Raw genomic sequence first — 16,031 nt, forward strand, 5'->3', positions numbered from 1 at the left:
TTCTTCTGTGATACTGTAACAGACAGACAGACAGACAGACAGACAGACAGACAGACAGACAGACAGACAGACAGACAGACAGACTAAAATTAAACTGAACGTGACATGGGCTATTATTGATTGTCCTGTTGGGTGTAAAAACCAACTATCAGGTTAATACTCAAAAAGTACAGAAAGAAAGATTTTATAAATATAGACCATTATTATTGCACAAAAATACTTGCCTCTAATTTGCCATATATAATGTAGGAAAGTACTCATTTCATCAGTTAAACATGCTGACATATTTCCTATTAAAGATTTTATTAAATTATTTTTCAAGGCACTGTCAAATGATACAGCTACAGCAGCTCCAGTCATCTGCAGACTTTCAGTACTTTTGCAAGGATCTGTGAATGCTTCCTTTTTCTTGAATACATCTGAAAGAAGTACCTCAATGAACTCACTGCAACACAACTCAGTGGGAAGCTTGCATCTTGGAGATCGGATCAAATAACGCAACAGATGCTGAAACAAATCGAAATGAAGTATTAAAATAAAATATATTCAACTCGGAAAATATTGTGTTGGAACAGTTATAATATTATAACAGGGTAGATACAACCAATCATTTTCAGCAATAAGCATTGAATACCTATTTAGTTTAATTATAAAATTCGTAACAATCCACTGGGCAGAGTAGCTCAGGTGGAAGAATGCTGGCTTTCAGAGCCAAATTGGAAGGTTTGATCCGAGCTCAGTCTGGTGGTATCTGAAGGTGTTAAAAAATGTTAGACTTGTGTAAGTAGATTTGCTAGCAAGTAAAAGAACTCCTGAGGCATTCTAGCACCTCGGCATCAAAAGAGCAAGTAATTAGTGAGACATAAAACCATTATCATTATTATCAACATCATCATAACTTTCCCCCGATTGTGAGTGAATAAAAGTTCATGTACAGCTCAGTTCATGAGACATAAAGAGTATGTACTGTGTATCTTACCCTTAGACCAGTTTCCTGATGCGGGGTTGAGGATGAGGCAAGATGAAATTGCAATGCATGTCTTTTACAGCCAGATGCCCTTCATCTGAGGAGCTAATGAGGCCTATGAATAGGAAATGTCCCAGCATTTGCCTCGGAATGAAAAACAGGAAACTGCAAAAAACCATTCTCAGGACAGCCAACGGTGAGGTTGAAACTCACTTGTTTCCCGAATGCAGAGCTTGGCTCCATAACCATAGCCAGTCTGCTCAGTCATGAATCATGAACAGTAAATGCAAGTTATTACTAGTGGTCTTGAAAGTTAAGGTACCAGTAAGCCTGAATAGAAGAAGATGTTGTTGTTTGAGTCATCAGTCCATAGACTGGTTTGATGCAGCCCTCCATGCCACCCTATCCTGTGCTAACCTTTTCATTTCTACGTAACTATTGCATCCTACATCTGCTCTAATCTGTTTGTCATATTCATACCTTGGTCTACCCCTACCGTTCTTGCCACCTACACTTCCTTCAAAAACCAACTGAACAAGTCCTGGGTGTCTTAAGATGTGTCCTATCATTCTATCTCTTCTTCTCATCAAATTTAGCCAAATCGATCTCCTCTCACCAATTCGATTCAGTATCTCTTCATTCGTGATTCGATCTATCCATCTCACCTTCAGCATTCTTCTATAACACCACATTTCAAAAGCTTCTATTCTCTTTCTTTCTGAGCTAGTTATCGTCCATGTTTCACTTCCATACAATGCCACGCTCCACACAAAAGTCTTCAAAAACATCTTTCTAATTCCGATATCAATGTTTGAAGTGAGCAAATTTCTTTTCTTAAGAAAGCTCTTCCTTGCTTGTGCTAGTCTGCATTTTATGTCCTCCTTACTTCTGCCATCGTTGGTTATTTTACTACCCAAGTAACAATATTCATCTACTTCCTTTAAGACTTCGTTTCCTAATCTAATATTTCCTATATCACCTGCCTTCGTTCGACTGCACTCCATTACTTTTGTTTTGGACTTATTTATTTTCATCTTGTACTCCTTACCTAAGACTTCATCCATACCATTCAGCAACTTCTCGAGATCTTCTGCAGTCTCAGATAAAATAACAATATCATCGGCAAATCTCAAGGTTTTGATTTCCTCTCCTTGGAAGAAGAAGATATCTGAAACATACTCTGTGTCATGACCTATTGTGTGTTCACAAGTACGGTAAACATATCCAACTAGTTGGTCCCTAGATCCATATTAAAAACAAAACAAAAAAGAAACAAAAAAATCAACAACTCATAGCACGCTGTGAGACTATAATTACTGAGAATATTTTCAATGCTATGCTGTATTGCTTCCAATTCTGTTAACAGAAGATATGGGATAGGGAGTGGGAGGTAATAAGAGGTGGAAGGGTGGGGTGGGACCGACCCATCCCAGGGTGTGTCCGCACATGTTGGAACAGGAGAGTCAAAGATGGGTGCAGGCAATGTGTAAGAAAGGCGACTCGGATTCAGCAGGCGGGGCAGTAGATAAGAACGCGATGGGTCGCATGATAGACTGGTTTCTGCCTCATGTGATTCGCCACGCAAAGAATGGGAGGGAAGCACAATGCCAACTAGGTGTAGGTGGGGGAAGACATCTGACCCTCGGGGTGTGGCTGGCAGTAGTATCACGGGCTGGACGGGCTGTTTCATTACCAGGGCGACACCGCGACCAGCCAGTTTTTCTGTTAATTAGTTGTAGGTAGTAGAATGAATAGTCAGCAAGTTAGAGTTGATGTAGGGGGTGCCCTAACATGCGGTTAGGATATCCGCCCATGTTAGAGGCAGCTCAGTAGATTTAGTGAAGGGTGGTGCCGTGCATGGTGTCTGGTATTCCGCCCGTGCGGGGCGCCAATTAATTAGTTAAGAGTATGTAGTTAAGTAGTTTTAAGAGAGATATAGTAGATATTGTTTTTTTTTTTTGTTTCACTCTGTCTTTATTGCCTGTAAGCTGAAGGTGTATACTAGGGTGGGCAATAAAGAGATGTTCTATGTTCTAATTCTGTTAACAGTGTTTTGAGTAAGCCTTAGAACCATGGGGTTGTTGAAATCACACTTTCACTTAAATTAAATGGGCTCGTAAGAAACTAACTGATGAATGAACTGACACAGGAAGGGACTAATTGCTTTCTTTAAGGTTATACTTTTTTTCTATTTGCTTTACGTCGCACTGACACAGATAGATCTTATGGCGACTATGGGATAGGAAAGGTCTAGGATTGGGAAGGAAACGGCCGTGGCCTTAATTAAGGTACAGCCCCAGCATTTTCCTGGTGTGAAAATGATAAACCACGGAAAACCATCTTCAGGGCTGCCGACAGTGGGGTTCAAACCCAGTATCTCCCAGATGCAAGCACATAGTCGTGCGCCCCTAACCGCACGGCCAACTCGCCCGGTGTTTTATATATATATATCTTTTGATACTGTGAAACATGACCTCCATTTTTTTCTGAAAGATAAGATAATGTTATAATAAATGTAAGTTACAGAGACAAGAAAAAAATTGGCCAAGTCAAAGAACAGAATATTTTTCTATTAGTTGTCAAAAGTGATAGGGAATAGAGGAGAGCAAGGCTATTGATATATATATATATTTTTACAACTGGCTTTACGTCGCACGGACACAGGTAGGTCTTACGGCAATGACGGGACTGGAAAGGCCTAGGAGTGGGAAGGAAGAAGCCATGGCCTTAATTAAGGTACAGCCCCAGTATTTGCCTGGTATAAAATTGTGAAACCATGGAAAACCTTGTTCAAGTCTGCCGACAGCGGGGTTCGAACCTATCATTAACACAACACGAAGAGCATCCCCGAATTTTTTTTGTCAGTATACTTCTGATACACTCTGTATATTGTATGCATGATAAAAATAGTAGTATCATTGGAAATAATACATATTCCTACTACAGAAAAACATTACCTACCAAGAACATAGTGCTGCAATACGAGACCTGACCCAAATGAACTGGGAAAAAGGAAAAGAAGAAATGATAAGAAATACTTGGCTGAGTCAACAAACAGGACAGGATAAGAGCAATGATTGAAACAGCTAAAGAGAAGCAAAAAACTATCAGAATCTTATTGATTAGCAATTCATTTAAAATGCTTTTATGGGCATTGAAGAAAGGAGAATGTGATGAGGTAATGATATATAACATATTAAAATGATTTACACAAAAAACTGAACTGACACATTTTTAGTAGTTTTGCAGTAATGGAGAGAAATGAAACGAGAATAACAAACAATTATGTATGTTTTGTGGTTCTAGAAAAAGCATATGTCCAATACCAAGGAGAACTATGATGAACATTCCAATGAATTACAACAAAAAGGAACGCTGTTATAGGCATCCAAAAGTACAGGTAAGTGCTGTCCTATCCAAATTCTAGTCTATCTATATATGACTTAAGTATAGTATTCACTAACAGAAATAAAACTGGACATTTGTTAGTTGATGATATATATATTTCTTGTATTAACACATAGGTACTCCAGTATGACATGCTGCTCCTGCCTTTCTTGCTTTTACAGACAGAGGCTGAGGAGTGGGAAGTGATGTTGATGACAGAATTTCCACTGTCTGTTCAACCAACCATCATAATATTGTTTCAGAACATTTCTGCACAATCTCTTTTTGGACTCTCTCATATCCTTTATCTAAGAATGGAATAGAGAGCTAGTAACTTGATGACAGACTGTATAATAGATGTAGTTGTCTGTGGTGTGCTCTCCACCAATATATATATATCTCTCTCTCTCTCTCTCTCTCTCTCTCTCTCTCTCTCTCTCTCTCTCTCTCTCCCCCCCCCCCCCCCCCCCTTCAGTACCAGTAGTTATTCTGTCCATATACCCGGACACACCCGCCAGCTTTAAAACTATAAAGGATGGATTACCTACTCCACTTCTGGTCTCTGATGTCATGAACACTTCATCATATTTCTAGCACCACTGGAGCTGGCCAAAGTACTGAAACTAGACATGGCTGCAGACTTTACTATTTCACAAAACAAAACATGGTTTGCATGGTTACAAGAAACTATATTACCGCCCATGTGCACTGACACTGAACTGGGAAGAGAGTTAGGGAAACCACTGCTATCAACAGATGACATGTACTTGGGATCGAAGTCAAGGACAAAGACAGTATGTTCTAGAAACTTCAACTCATAGAGAGAAGCTTCATAATATATCAAAAAGAATTTATACTGTGAAGGAAAATTTACAAGGAAGTTGTATGCTCTTTCTGTTGGATTGTTGGCCGTGCCCTCAAAACCATACAAGACGGTTAAGCCCATCAGGCTCACAACGGTCTCAAATTAAAACTTTTATTCTGAGTATTGTCAATGTGTCTTTAAAGGAAAGGAATTGTGAGAATAAATATTTTTAAATTATTAAAGAAGAAATCATCATTTTAATTCCCCTGCACAGTCAAAATGTCCACCACAACAGCGCAATTTACAATGGCCTACTTGTCTATTTTGGGGAAGTTCTATCCATACTCCATATATTTTTTTGCACAGGTTGCTGCACCCAAGCTAGCTGCAGTGCTCACACTGGTGGAGTAGCAAAGACAATCTGACTTCACAAACCAGAGTGTATGTTGTACATGGTATTTTATTCATCATGGAAGCTTCCAGAAGAAGCAGCTATTAATCCCAGCATATAACCTTAACTGTTTGTTACACGTAATGAAATTCATTTTCCAAGTTCTCTATTGACAGTGACAATTAGAAAAATAGTATTTACTTGTCCACCTATTCAATACTTATTGTTTAATAATCCCATTAGATTATTTTATACAACGACAATGCCACATGTTTCCACTTCATTAAGCCATCATCAGCCATTAAATTTCACATTTGGTCAACACATATCTTATGATTATAAAATTCATACTGTTTTGTACGTTGTACATGCTACAAATATTTTATTTTTGTTAAAATGAATACTGTAGTATCATTAAAATAATACATGATCAACTTGAGTAACCAATGAATCCACTGGATGATGATATTATGTATGCATGATGTTGTCAAGTGACAAGGTATTATAAAACATTGTTAAAAGTATCCTGAATCCACAAGCATTATGAGAAGATCTTCATTGTGCTGAGCTACTGTTCATTATATTGACTAAAATTTTGCCATGACATTCTATTGGATATAAAGTTACTTATGCTCTTCATTGAGGTGGACGTAGTTCGATACGGAACGTGAAAAATGTTATTTGCACGGAGGATGTAGTCTTGTGTGCAAGAGTTTGTATCTAAAAGGAAAAATGAAAAGGAAAGTTCTCCATAGAGATATTGACTAGAGGATAAGGAAAAAATGGTACAGTACTGCTTTACTCACTTCCTGGCTTGGCAGGATGGAAGTTCCTCTGTGAAAGCTTGGCACAGCACTGACTGTAGGTTGAGAGTAATGGAATGAAAGAAAAAATGAAAATGAAAGTTCTCCAGAGAGATATTGACTAGAGGATGAGGAAAAAATGGTACAGTATTGCTTTACTCACCTCCTGGCTTGGTAGAGTGGAAGTTGCTCTGTGAGAGCTTGGCACAGCACTGATTGTACGTTGTGAGTAACGGAACACTACTGTGTGCCAAGGGTATGTGGGAATATGGTGAGGAACGAGGCAGGGCTAGGAGCAGGAGAGATAAGGGAGCAGATGGAAGTGGGGAAGTGGAAGAGACTTGTGTTGTCTGTAATGTGAAAGAAAAGTTAATTTGTTTAGAATTTTGACTGATATCTCATTAAGGCTGAAATTAGCATTGTTTTTCTGGCCAATATTAATGCAGATGTTTTCTAATACGTTAAGTAGATTACTTTTGTTTGCAACTTGTAACATTTATACTAGTGATGGGCAGTCTGAGGCGAGATCTCGAGATTTCTTGAGACTAGCGCAGGCACTATTTCTCGCGAGAAATTTTGAGAGATCTCGAGAGCGTTGTCTCCGCATTATGTAGCGAGCAACGTGTCCTAGCCCTACAGGTTGACGGAACTGAATGTTGTTTGTGCCGTATATGCGAATAGCAAAACACGTGCCTTCTCCATTCCGTAAATACGTGTCAACAAGCGACTAGAAGGTTCATTTTTTTATTTCCAGAGAGTTCTATTTTGATGTAGTATCGGTATAACATAATTATAACGGATACGCATCCTGGCATTGTATGCAGCGGTAAGTTCACTAATGAATAGGCGAAGTACAGAAACTGACGGCTACTGTAGGTACACTTACCTGGATACTAGAGGCGTGCATTATTCGAACTCGAGACGAGGCAAGATGCGCCTTGCTGCATAAAATGTAACCACCATTACGCACGAGTGGAATGTGTAATCTAAAATGCTTGCGTTTGCTTCAATTCTTTGGACAGGTTCAATATTCAATATCATATGACCACTGCTTGTGTTTACCGATATTTTGGTGGCAAAGTAATTAATTCCTTACAATGTTATAGAAAATTCGCGTCATAATTAGATGCTTTGATATATGACGGTGCAATGTGTAATTGTGTCTAGTTGTACGCGACAACTTCAAGACGATGTTCCGAAACGCAACGTACCTAAGTCGTGGATGTTATTTTGAAGAGATGCTACGTAGCGCAGTCCGCTGTGTTGTTTGATCAAAAGAAGTAAAATACGTCGGCAGAAATATTTCTGGAATGATCCGGCACTTAAAAACTCATAATATCAATGAAGGGGAATCGTTACAGAACACCTCTGGCCCGGCCTGCATCACAAGAAGCTACCTTGTAGACAATAATTGTGAAGTATCGAGGTAGGTGTGCATCCTATCTAGTTATTAACAAATTATACGGGTTATTCAGCTAAGAAGTCCACCTGAAATAACTCGTGAACCGTTTAAGATGCTGACATTCTGTTTTCACTTTCGTTAATGATATCAGGGAGCTCATAGTAGTGATGGGAAACGCTCTCCCTCGAGACCCTCGAGATTCTCGAGAGCGATTCTCCTGTGCTGCGATTTGTGCGACGTCCCAGTAAGTACGAGTGTAAACTTGATGGTATATCATAAGCAGTTATTGAGTGAAATAATGTTCTCATACGGAAACGTGTGAGCCGATAAATTTTGTCAAAAGCCTGGAAAAGTCGAGCTTGTTCAACTATGAACCCATTAACGAAAGTGAAAACAGAATGTCAGTATCTTAAACTGTTCACGACTCATTTGATGTGACGTCTTAGGTAAATAACCATGCATAATTTGTGAATTACTGTACGGTAGATGGGATGTACTAAAGGCGTGCATTACTCGAACTTTAGACGGGGCAAGATGCGTCTTGCTGCGTATGCAACCAACATTACGCATGATTCGAACGTGTAATCTAAAATGCCCAAGTTTGCTCAAATTCTTTCGAGAGAGTTGCTCTCGAGACCGATTCTCCTGTCCTGAGATCTATGCGACGTCCCAGTAAGTACGAGTGTAAACTTGATGGTATATCATAAGCAGTTATTGCGTGAAATAATGTTCTCATATGGAAACGTGTGCGCCGACAATTTTTGTTAAAATCCTACTACCTAAGTTCTGAATAGTTATTCATCATAGGCCTACAGTATAACCACGAGAAATGTTTAGAACTTATGACCTAAGAACCGAGGTCAAATTAAATGCCATACCATATCACGCTCGGTATAAATCACAAATATCTTTACTACTGTAGGTACTTCCATACCCGGCCTCTAGCCATGACGTAATTGGGCATTAGAACGACCTCTATAATCCGAGAGTTCTCGTACATAAATTATTGCTTTACTGGGACAACTTGAATAAGAGTATTACGGCCAACTTAGTTTTATACTGAGGAATATTGGGCGCGAAAGCATTATTTATTAGTTTACTTGGCTGCGTCCTTGCACCATATCACAAACAGAAGATTTGACTGCAAACGTCATGAACCGCATGGTGAAAACCAGACAATGAAGGAGTAACATTTAATAATGATGTGATAAAATAATTTACGATGTAAATGTTTCACACACATGAGACCACGTACAGTACCTACAATATTCTTTGTGTTGGAATACAACAGTAACACATTTACTGTACAATATACCTTATAATGTGAATAACCTTCTGATTAATTTAATTGATAACTACTTATGAAATTATACTGTATATGCTCCAAACATTTGCAATATATTGTCCGACCGAACTGCTCTTTGGAATTAATAATTAATTAGTGACAATAATGTGCGCTTCATCACAATGCAACTTGATTACACCGTCTCAGCCACATAATTCTTATTCAGAAATATAAGTTTATCTACGAGATTCCCATGCAACCTATTTCTGTGTTTATTAATCAGAAAACCAGTTTTGGGAAAAATCCGTTCACTCGGAACTGATGTAGCCGGTATGGAGAAGTATTTCCTGGGTAAAACACACGATGTTGGATATCGGCTCGGCCGATGACCTTCGATGTTAGGCCCCTTAAAACAACAAGCATATCGGCTCTCGTTGCAGCGCCAGTGTTGTGGAGGATTGTCTATGCGCTGAACATAGGCTTCACCAAATTAACTCTGCATCTCTACAGCAGCATCGGCTGCAGCGTTATGGCTTCTGTATCTTCCTGCTACTACGGCATCATATGATGCCCATAATGAAAATACGTCGGATGATGATGGTGTGCATTGCTCACTGGTTGAGGTATCTGATACACGACTCGATGTATTGGTCAGCAAAATCCTTACACTGTGTCGTCAAACACTCTACTGCGCTTGTCGCATTATGTTCGTCCGTGAATGGCAATGTTTTAAAACGAGGGTCCAGAATGGTCGCGGTGGCGAATAGGAGAAAGGTTTCAGGGTCACCTAGCTTTATACTTACAGATTCCCGCAAGTCACTCTCGAATTGCCGCACTGCCTTTGTTTTCCCGCCTCCCCTGACAGCGCCAAACGAATTTGCCTGTTGATAAGTATAACTTTAGATATCGAAATATGCTGTTCTGTTGACATCTCTGTGGTAATGTGTTCAAATGGCTGTAATGCCATTCTTCCTGCGACAGACATTCAATGCTTGCACGGAGAGCTGTCCTACAGGCTGCAATGCACTCCTTTTGCTCCTGCAGCCTCCTAAACATGTGAAACGTACTATTCTAACGCGTTTCCACCTCCTAAATGAGCTTTTCAGATTTTTCAAGCTTTTTGTCTCCGTTAGTTTTTCCTTAGCAGTGCAGCTGAACTTGAAGTGTGAGACTATTTTTCTCACTTTTCCCCGTACGGCTGATAACACTTCATTGCTCACAAGAAATTTCTTTATAGCTACGTTAAGCGTGCGCGCCATGCATGATCCGTGTTGCACATCCTCACCTCCGCTAAGGACCAATTTCATAGCAGCTGACTTGTTGGCAGCATTGTCCGTAACAACTGATATTACTTTTTCACCTATCCCCCAATCTGTAAGTACAGTATCCAGTGCTTCACTAATATTCAACGCCGTGTGTCTCTGGCGAAATCGAAATGATTCGAGCGGTATACTCTACATGGCCCATTCATTGTGGAGACTTGTTACGGTCATGTACGATTCACAGTTCATCGATGTCTACATGTCGGTGGTCAAGGAAACCTGTGCTGCGGCAGCTACTTAATTACGAACATGTTTCTCTACCTGATCGCTAAGATGTTATGTGTTTTTAAGTGCCGGATCATGCCAGAAATATTTCTTCTGACGCATTTCAGTTCTTTGGAAGAAACAACACAGCGTCTCTTCAAAATAATAATTCCACGACTTACGTTGCGTTTCGGACATCGTCTGAAAGGTATCGCGTACAATTAGACCAATTACATATTATACAGTCATATGCCGAAGTATCTGATTATGACGCGAATACTCTATAATATTGCAAGGAATTCTTTCCTTCGTCACCGTTATGTCGGTACATACAAGCACTGGTCAAATGGGTATTGCATATAGGGTCTGATAAATTTAGTGATAACGATGTAGGACGTACAGTAGCCGCCAGTTTCTGTATTTAGCCTATTCATTCGCGTACTTGCCGCTGCATACAATGCCAGTATGTGTATCCTTTATAACAGACCTCTGTAAAAATGAACGGCCTAGTCGCTTGCTGACACGCATTTACGAAATGGAGAACGCTCGTGGTTGGCTACTCGCCTACTCCGCACAAACAACATTCATCTCCGCCTACATGTGAGCCTATGACACGCTGCTCGCTGTACAATGCGGGGACAACGCTCTCGAGATCTCTCGACATTTCTCGCGAGGAATAGTGCCTACGCTAGTCTCGAGAAATCACGAGACCTCGTCTCAGACAGTTCATCACTACCTTCAGCGATATCATGTGATTTTCCGTGCGGGATCATCCCAGATTTTTTTTGCTGAAGTATTTTACTTCCCTTGAACAAACAACACAACGGACTGTGCTATGTGGCACCTCTTCAAAATAACCTACATCCGCGACTTACGTTGTGTTTCGGACATCGTCTTAAAATTGTCACGGACACTTAGACACAATTGAACCGTCATATACCGAAGGACCTAATTACGACGCGTATACTCTATAACATATTAAGGAATTATTTCCAGTGTCACCAAAATATTGGTAAACGCAAGCAGTGATAATATGATATTGAATGTAAGTTCTGATAACGATGTACACCAACCTGTCGAAATAATTTGGGCAAACTCAGGCATTGTAAATTACACGTTTCATTCATGCGTAATGGTGGTTGCATATGCAGCAAGGCGCATCCCGCCTCGCCTCGAGTAATGCACGCCTTTAGTATCCAAGGTGGGTAGGTGTACCTACAGAAGCCGTCAGTTTCTGTACTTAGCCTGCTCATTCGTGCACTTGCTGCTGAATACAAAGCCAGAATGCGTATCCTTTATAATTATGTTGTACTACGTCACAATATACACCGGTATAAACGAACTGCCTAGTCACTTGTTGACACGTATTTACGGAATGGAGAAGGCGCGTAGTTTGCTATTCACATACTCGGCATAAACAACATTCAGCTCCGTGTACCTGTAGGCCTACGACACGCTTCTCGCCACACAATGCGGGGAAAACGCACTCGAGATCTCTCGAAATTTCTCGCGAGTAGTGCCTGCGCGAGTCTCCAGAAATCTTTAGAAATCTCGAGACCTCGTCTCAGACTGCCCATCACTAGCTCATAGTTCAACATGCAGTACTTTTCTAGGCTTTTGACAAAAATTATCGGCACACACGTTTACATATCAGAACTGCTGATGATATACTATCAAGCTTACACTCGCGGTTACTGGGACGTCACACAGCTCGCAGCACAAGAGAATCTGTCTCGAGACCGTTAGCCATCACCCCTGTCGAAAGAATTGGAGCAAACTCGGGCATTTTAGATTTCACGTTCCTCTCATGTGTAATGGTGGTTGCATATGTAGCAAAACACACCTATCCCCGTCTCAAGTTCGAATAATGCACGCCTCTAGTTCCAAGTAAGTGTACATCTTATCTACAGTTATTCACAAATTATACAGGGTTATTCTGCTAAAATATCCACTTCAAATAAGTCGTGAACAGTTTAAGATACTGAAGTTCTGTTTTCACTTTCGTTAATGGTATTCAGAGGTTCATAGTTGAACATGCAGTACTTTTCCAAGCTTTTGACAAAATGTATTGGCTCACACGTTTCCGTATGTGAACCTTATTTCACGCAATAACTGCTGATGATATACTATAAAGTTTACACTCGTAGTTACTGGGACTTCGCACAGCTCGCAGTACAGGAGAATTGGTCTCGAGATTCTCGCGACAGTCTCGAGATCTGTGACGTCAGTCTCGCGAGTCTCGAGCGAGAGCGTTGACCATCACTAATTTATACGTTTTGTTCTAATGACGTAGAAGAATGACATCGATCAGACATACAAAGGCTCACGGTGGAGAGTCTGTTGTATTTTTGGGCATTAAAATGTTCTTGATATCGACCTAAAAAGCTGCATCCCATCTGGCCTATGTAATTCGCACCACGTTTAAGGCATTTCAGTTTGTATATTGGAGTTGGTATTGTTAGTTCTTAAAGCAATATTAAGCTATGTTTTTTTTAATAATTTGGTGGCTTGATACAATTGTTGTTGTTGTTATTATTATTATTATTATTATTATTGAAAGCGATGACATTCTTTTCTTCTTTTGTTTTTATAAGTGTAGTAACCAATTTAACTTTTATTTTATTAATAACCTTAATTACAAAGTTTTTATTAAAACCACTGTTAGGAGGTAATGTTTACATTTTTTTAAAGTTTATTTTTGAAAGAGGAATGTTAAGGGCTCTATAGGCCAGGCTATAGAAAGTACCTTTTTTATGAGTTCCGGGGTGAAGGTAATTATATCTAATGAAGTTGCTAGTTAGGGTTGGCTTTCTGTAAATGTCATAGCTGAGATACTTTTTCTTGTAATTGTTAGATCAAGAATGATGAGAGAATTATTGGATTAATTTTCTAATGTGAGTATGATACACGGGACAAGCAAATTGAGATGTCCAAGTAAAATTGAGTATTTATGGTTTGCTGGTCTATATTTGCAAATATGTCATCTACATATCGTATCCAAAAGAAAATTCCATTAAAGTATTGTATTCACAAAGACACATATGAGATACTGTCAATTGTGTACACTGTTTTATTTACACATTAATAGTTGCACATAAAATGAACCATCATCTTGAACTCAATCGACTGCCACATTAGCATGTCAACCAACAACGGAACACTTGACAAGATCACATAAGTTCACATACTTAACTAACGACTCTCACTAACAACTTGACTCAACGAACCAAGACTGTCCTTTATAGCCTATACCTTGCCTGTCCAGGCTTCCAGAAAGGTGTGACACGCTTTCTCATATCTTCTTGATACTCCAATACTTATATACAAATGAATAGAACATTCTGAAAATCTCGAGTGACATCAGGACAAAGGTGTGTTGTTCTAGATTCTTACCCTGTGTTGCACAACATTACATTGGATTTATACATCATATTTACAGGTGACAATAAATTATATATTATTAATTACATGTTCTTACATTAAATAAAGTTGTATTAATAAACATACAGCAGAAGTATCATAACATAACCTCACACGTTCTGTTACACAAGACAGATCATATAAAACACAAATAATAAGTGATATGACCACGATTTATACCAAATAAAGTCTGTACTGACAACCTGTCTTATATAATTACATAGGTGATAATAATAACAATAATAGTCTTAAACAACTTCATAAATTGAAATACCAGCATTTACAGCCACACCTCACAAGTAATAATAATAATAATAATAATAATAATAACAACAACATCATCATCTACTAATCGAGCCTGATATTTTCACTATTTATCTATGCGTTTAGAGAATTGCTTCCAAGTTATACTAGTCCATTACACACTTGCATCAATATCCTCCCCTATAACTTGAAATAATTTCAGCAGTCTATCACCTCGTTGACTTTGCCTTGGTCATAGATTACACCTTATCTCTTCCTCGACATTGCTGGATTTATAAGAATTCTTATAATTGCACTTCAATATGGAACAAAAATGAAATTTATAGCTGGATTTGCTCTCCTCCTCTTGACCAAATCATGCCGTGTCGGGAGTCGGTGTCGCCTCGCCACCAGCCTCCTCCTCGGTGGTAGTCGATGCGCTCTCCTACTCATGACCAGATAGTGTCATGTCATCAGTAGCCTCTCCTCCAGGTGGACTCATGGCAGTACCAGGCTTACTCTGTATGTGCAGCAGTTGGGTGACTCGCCGCAATTCTGATGCGTGGATCTTGACAGGAGGGTTGGTCTTTAGCAAGTAGACACAATGGCCCAGCCGCTTATCAACTTGACGGGACCAACCCACTTAGGTGCGAGACCTGCATAAAACCCTCCAATCTTATTCCTGACTGGGTGGTTACATCGCAGTACTTGTTGGCCTGGTAGGAAGATCTGGGTCTCATCGACATCTTGAAACTTGGCCTGGGTAAGGGACCTCTTCTTAGCCAATGCTTGCTTTTCCTTGATGTCCTGCTGCTGCTTATGCTGCCACTCTGCTAGGGAAACAGTTGCATTATGTTGTCCAGAAGTGGGTGGTGGACGAATCTCCCAATCCCCGGTGCTATTTAGCTGTCGACCAAGGAACAGCTCCACTGAGGAGTAGCCAGTAACACGGCTGATGTGTCATCGCAGGGCAAAGAGTGACTGCAGTATCTGACGGTCCCACAGTCGATGTTCTTTGTCTATTAGGTGGACCCGCAGCATCCTTTTTAGCCCCTGGTTCTGTTGTTCCGTTGGATTGGCCCTTGGGTTGTAGATAGGGGTAGTCCAGTTTTCCAAACTCCATTCAGTCATCATCTGCTGCCACTTCCTCGACGTGAACTGACTCCCGTTGTCTGATACAGAGGTACCAACCTTTGAAGGGGGCTATAAGTAACCTCATTTTTAACTCACGCACCCCCCCCCCCCCCCCCCCCCCCCCCTTGTAGACGTTTACCAGTCAAATCCAAAGCATCCGGTTTGCCCTTTTCTATAGCAATATATTCTAAAGTGCATCATATTACACAATAAAATTTGTTCATTACCTGTTAGTTCTGCGATAAAATATTATTTGTAGCTTGTTTCGCACCCAGCAGCTGCTTTTCAGTGTAGGTTTTCTTGAAACATACTTCCCCCTGAGATGACATTTTCGTCTTCGGAACCATAAGTGATTCCAGTGTGGATGTACTTAATGTAGGCCTGAATTCCATCAGATTTTTCCTACCACTGAAAATTCTTTCTGTGGGAGAGTTACTATGAGGTACACTTAGTACTGCAAATACAACATTACTTAAGGTTTTATACTTAATTTGTCCACTTTCATCTTTAAGCTCTGCAATGTTGCCCAAACTCACATCAATGTTAGGTCCATGTACAATATATTCTGGGAAAGTATCACACTGGTAAACTGCAAATTCCTCTTCAAGTTTGTCATGTTCACTTTCTTTGACCAAAGTTGGGAATCTTCGAACAAAGTATTTAAGAGA

The 16,031-nt window shown here is 39.9% G+C and overlaps 1 protein-coding gene across 5 annotated transcripts in view; it reads right to left on the reverse strand.

The window, feature by feature from the left end:
• Window positions 1-16,031, reverse strand: part of LOC136863235 (uncharacterized) — a 150,668-nt gene that overhangs the window by 26,980 nt on the left and 107,657 nt on the right. For 4 of the 5 annotated variants that reach the window (XM_067139614.2, XM_067139615.2, XM_067139613.2 and 1 more), the window contains one exon: window positions 225-507. In XM_067139614.2, coding sequence (XP_066995715.2) covers window positions 225-507 — 283 coding nt within the window. The remainder of the gene's footprint in view (window positions 1-224; window positions 508-16,031) is intronic. The other variant, XM_067139617.1, reaches the window with a different exon arrangement.

This window comes from Anabrus simplex, chromosome 2 (genome assembly GCF_040414725.1).
Source record: "Anabrus simplex isolate iqAnaSimp1 chromosome 2, ASM4041472v1, whole genome shotgun sequence".
NCBI lineage: Eukaryota > Metazoa > Arthropoda > Insecta > Orthoptera > Tettigoniidae > Anabrus > Anabrus simplex.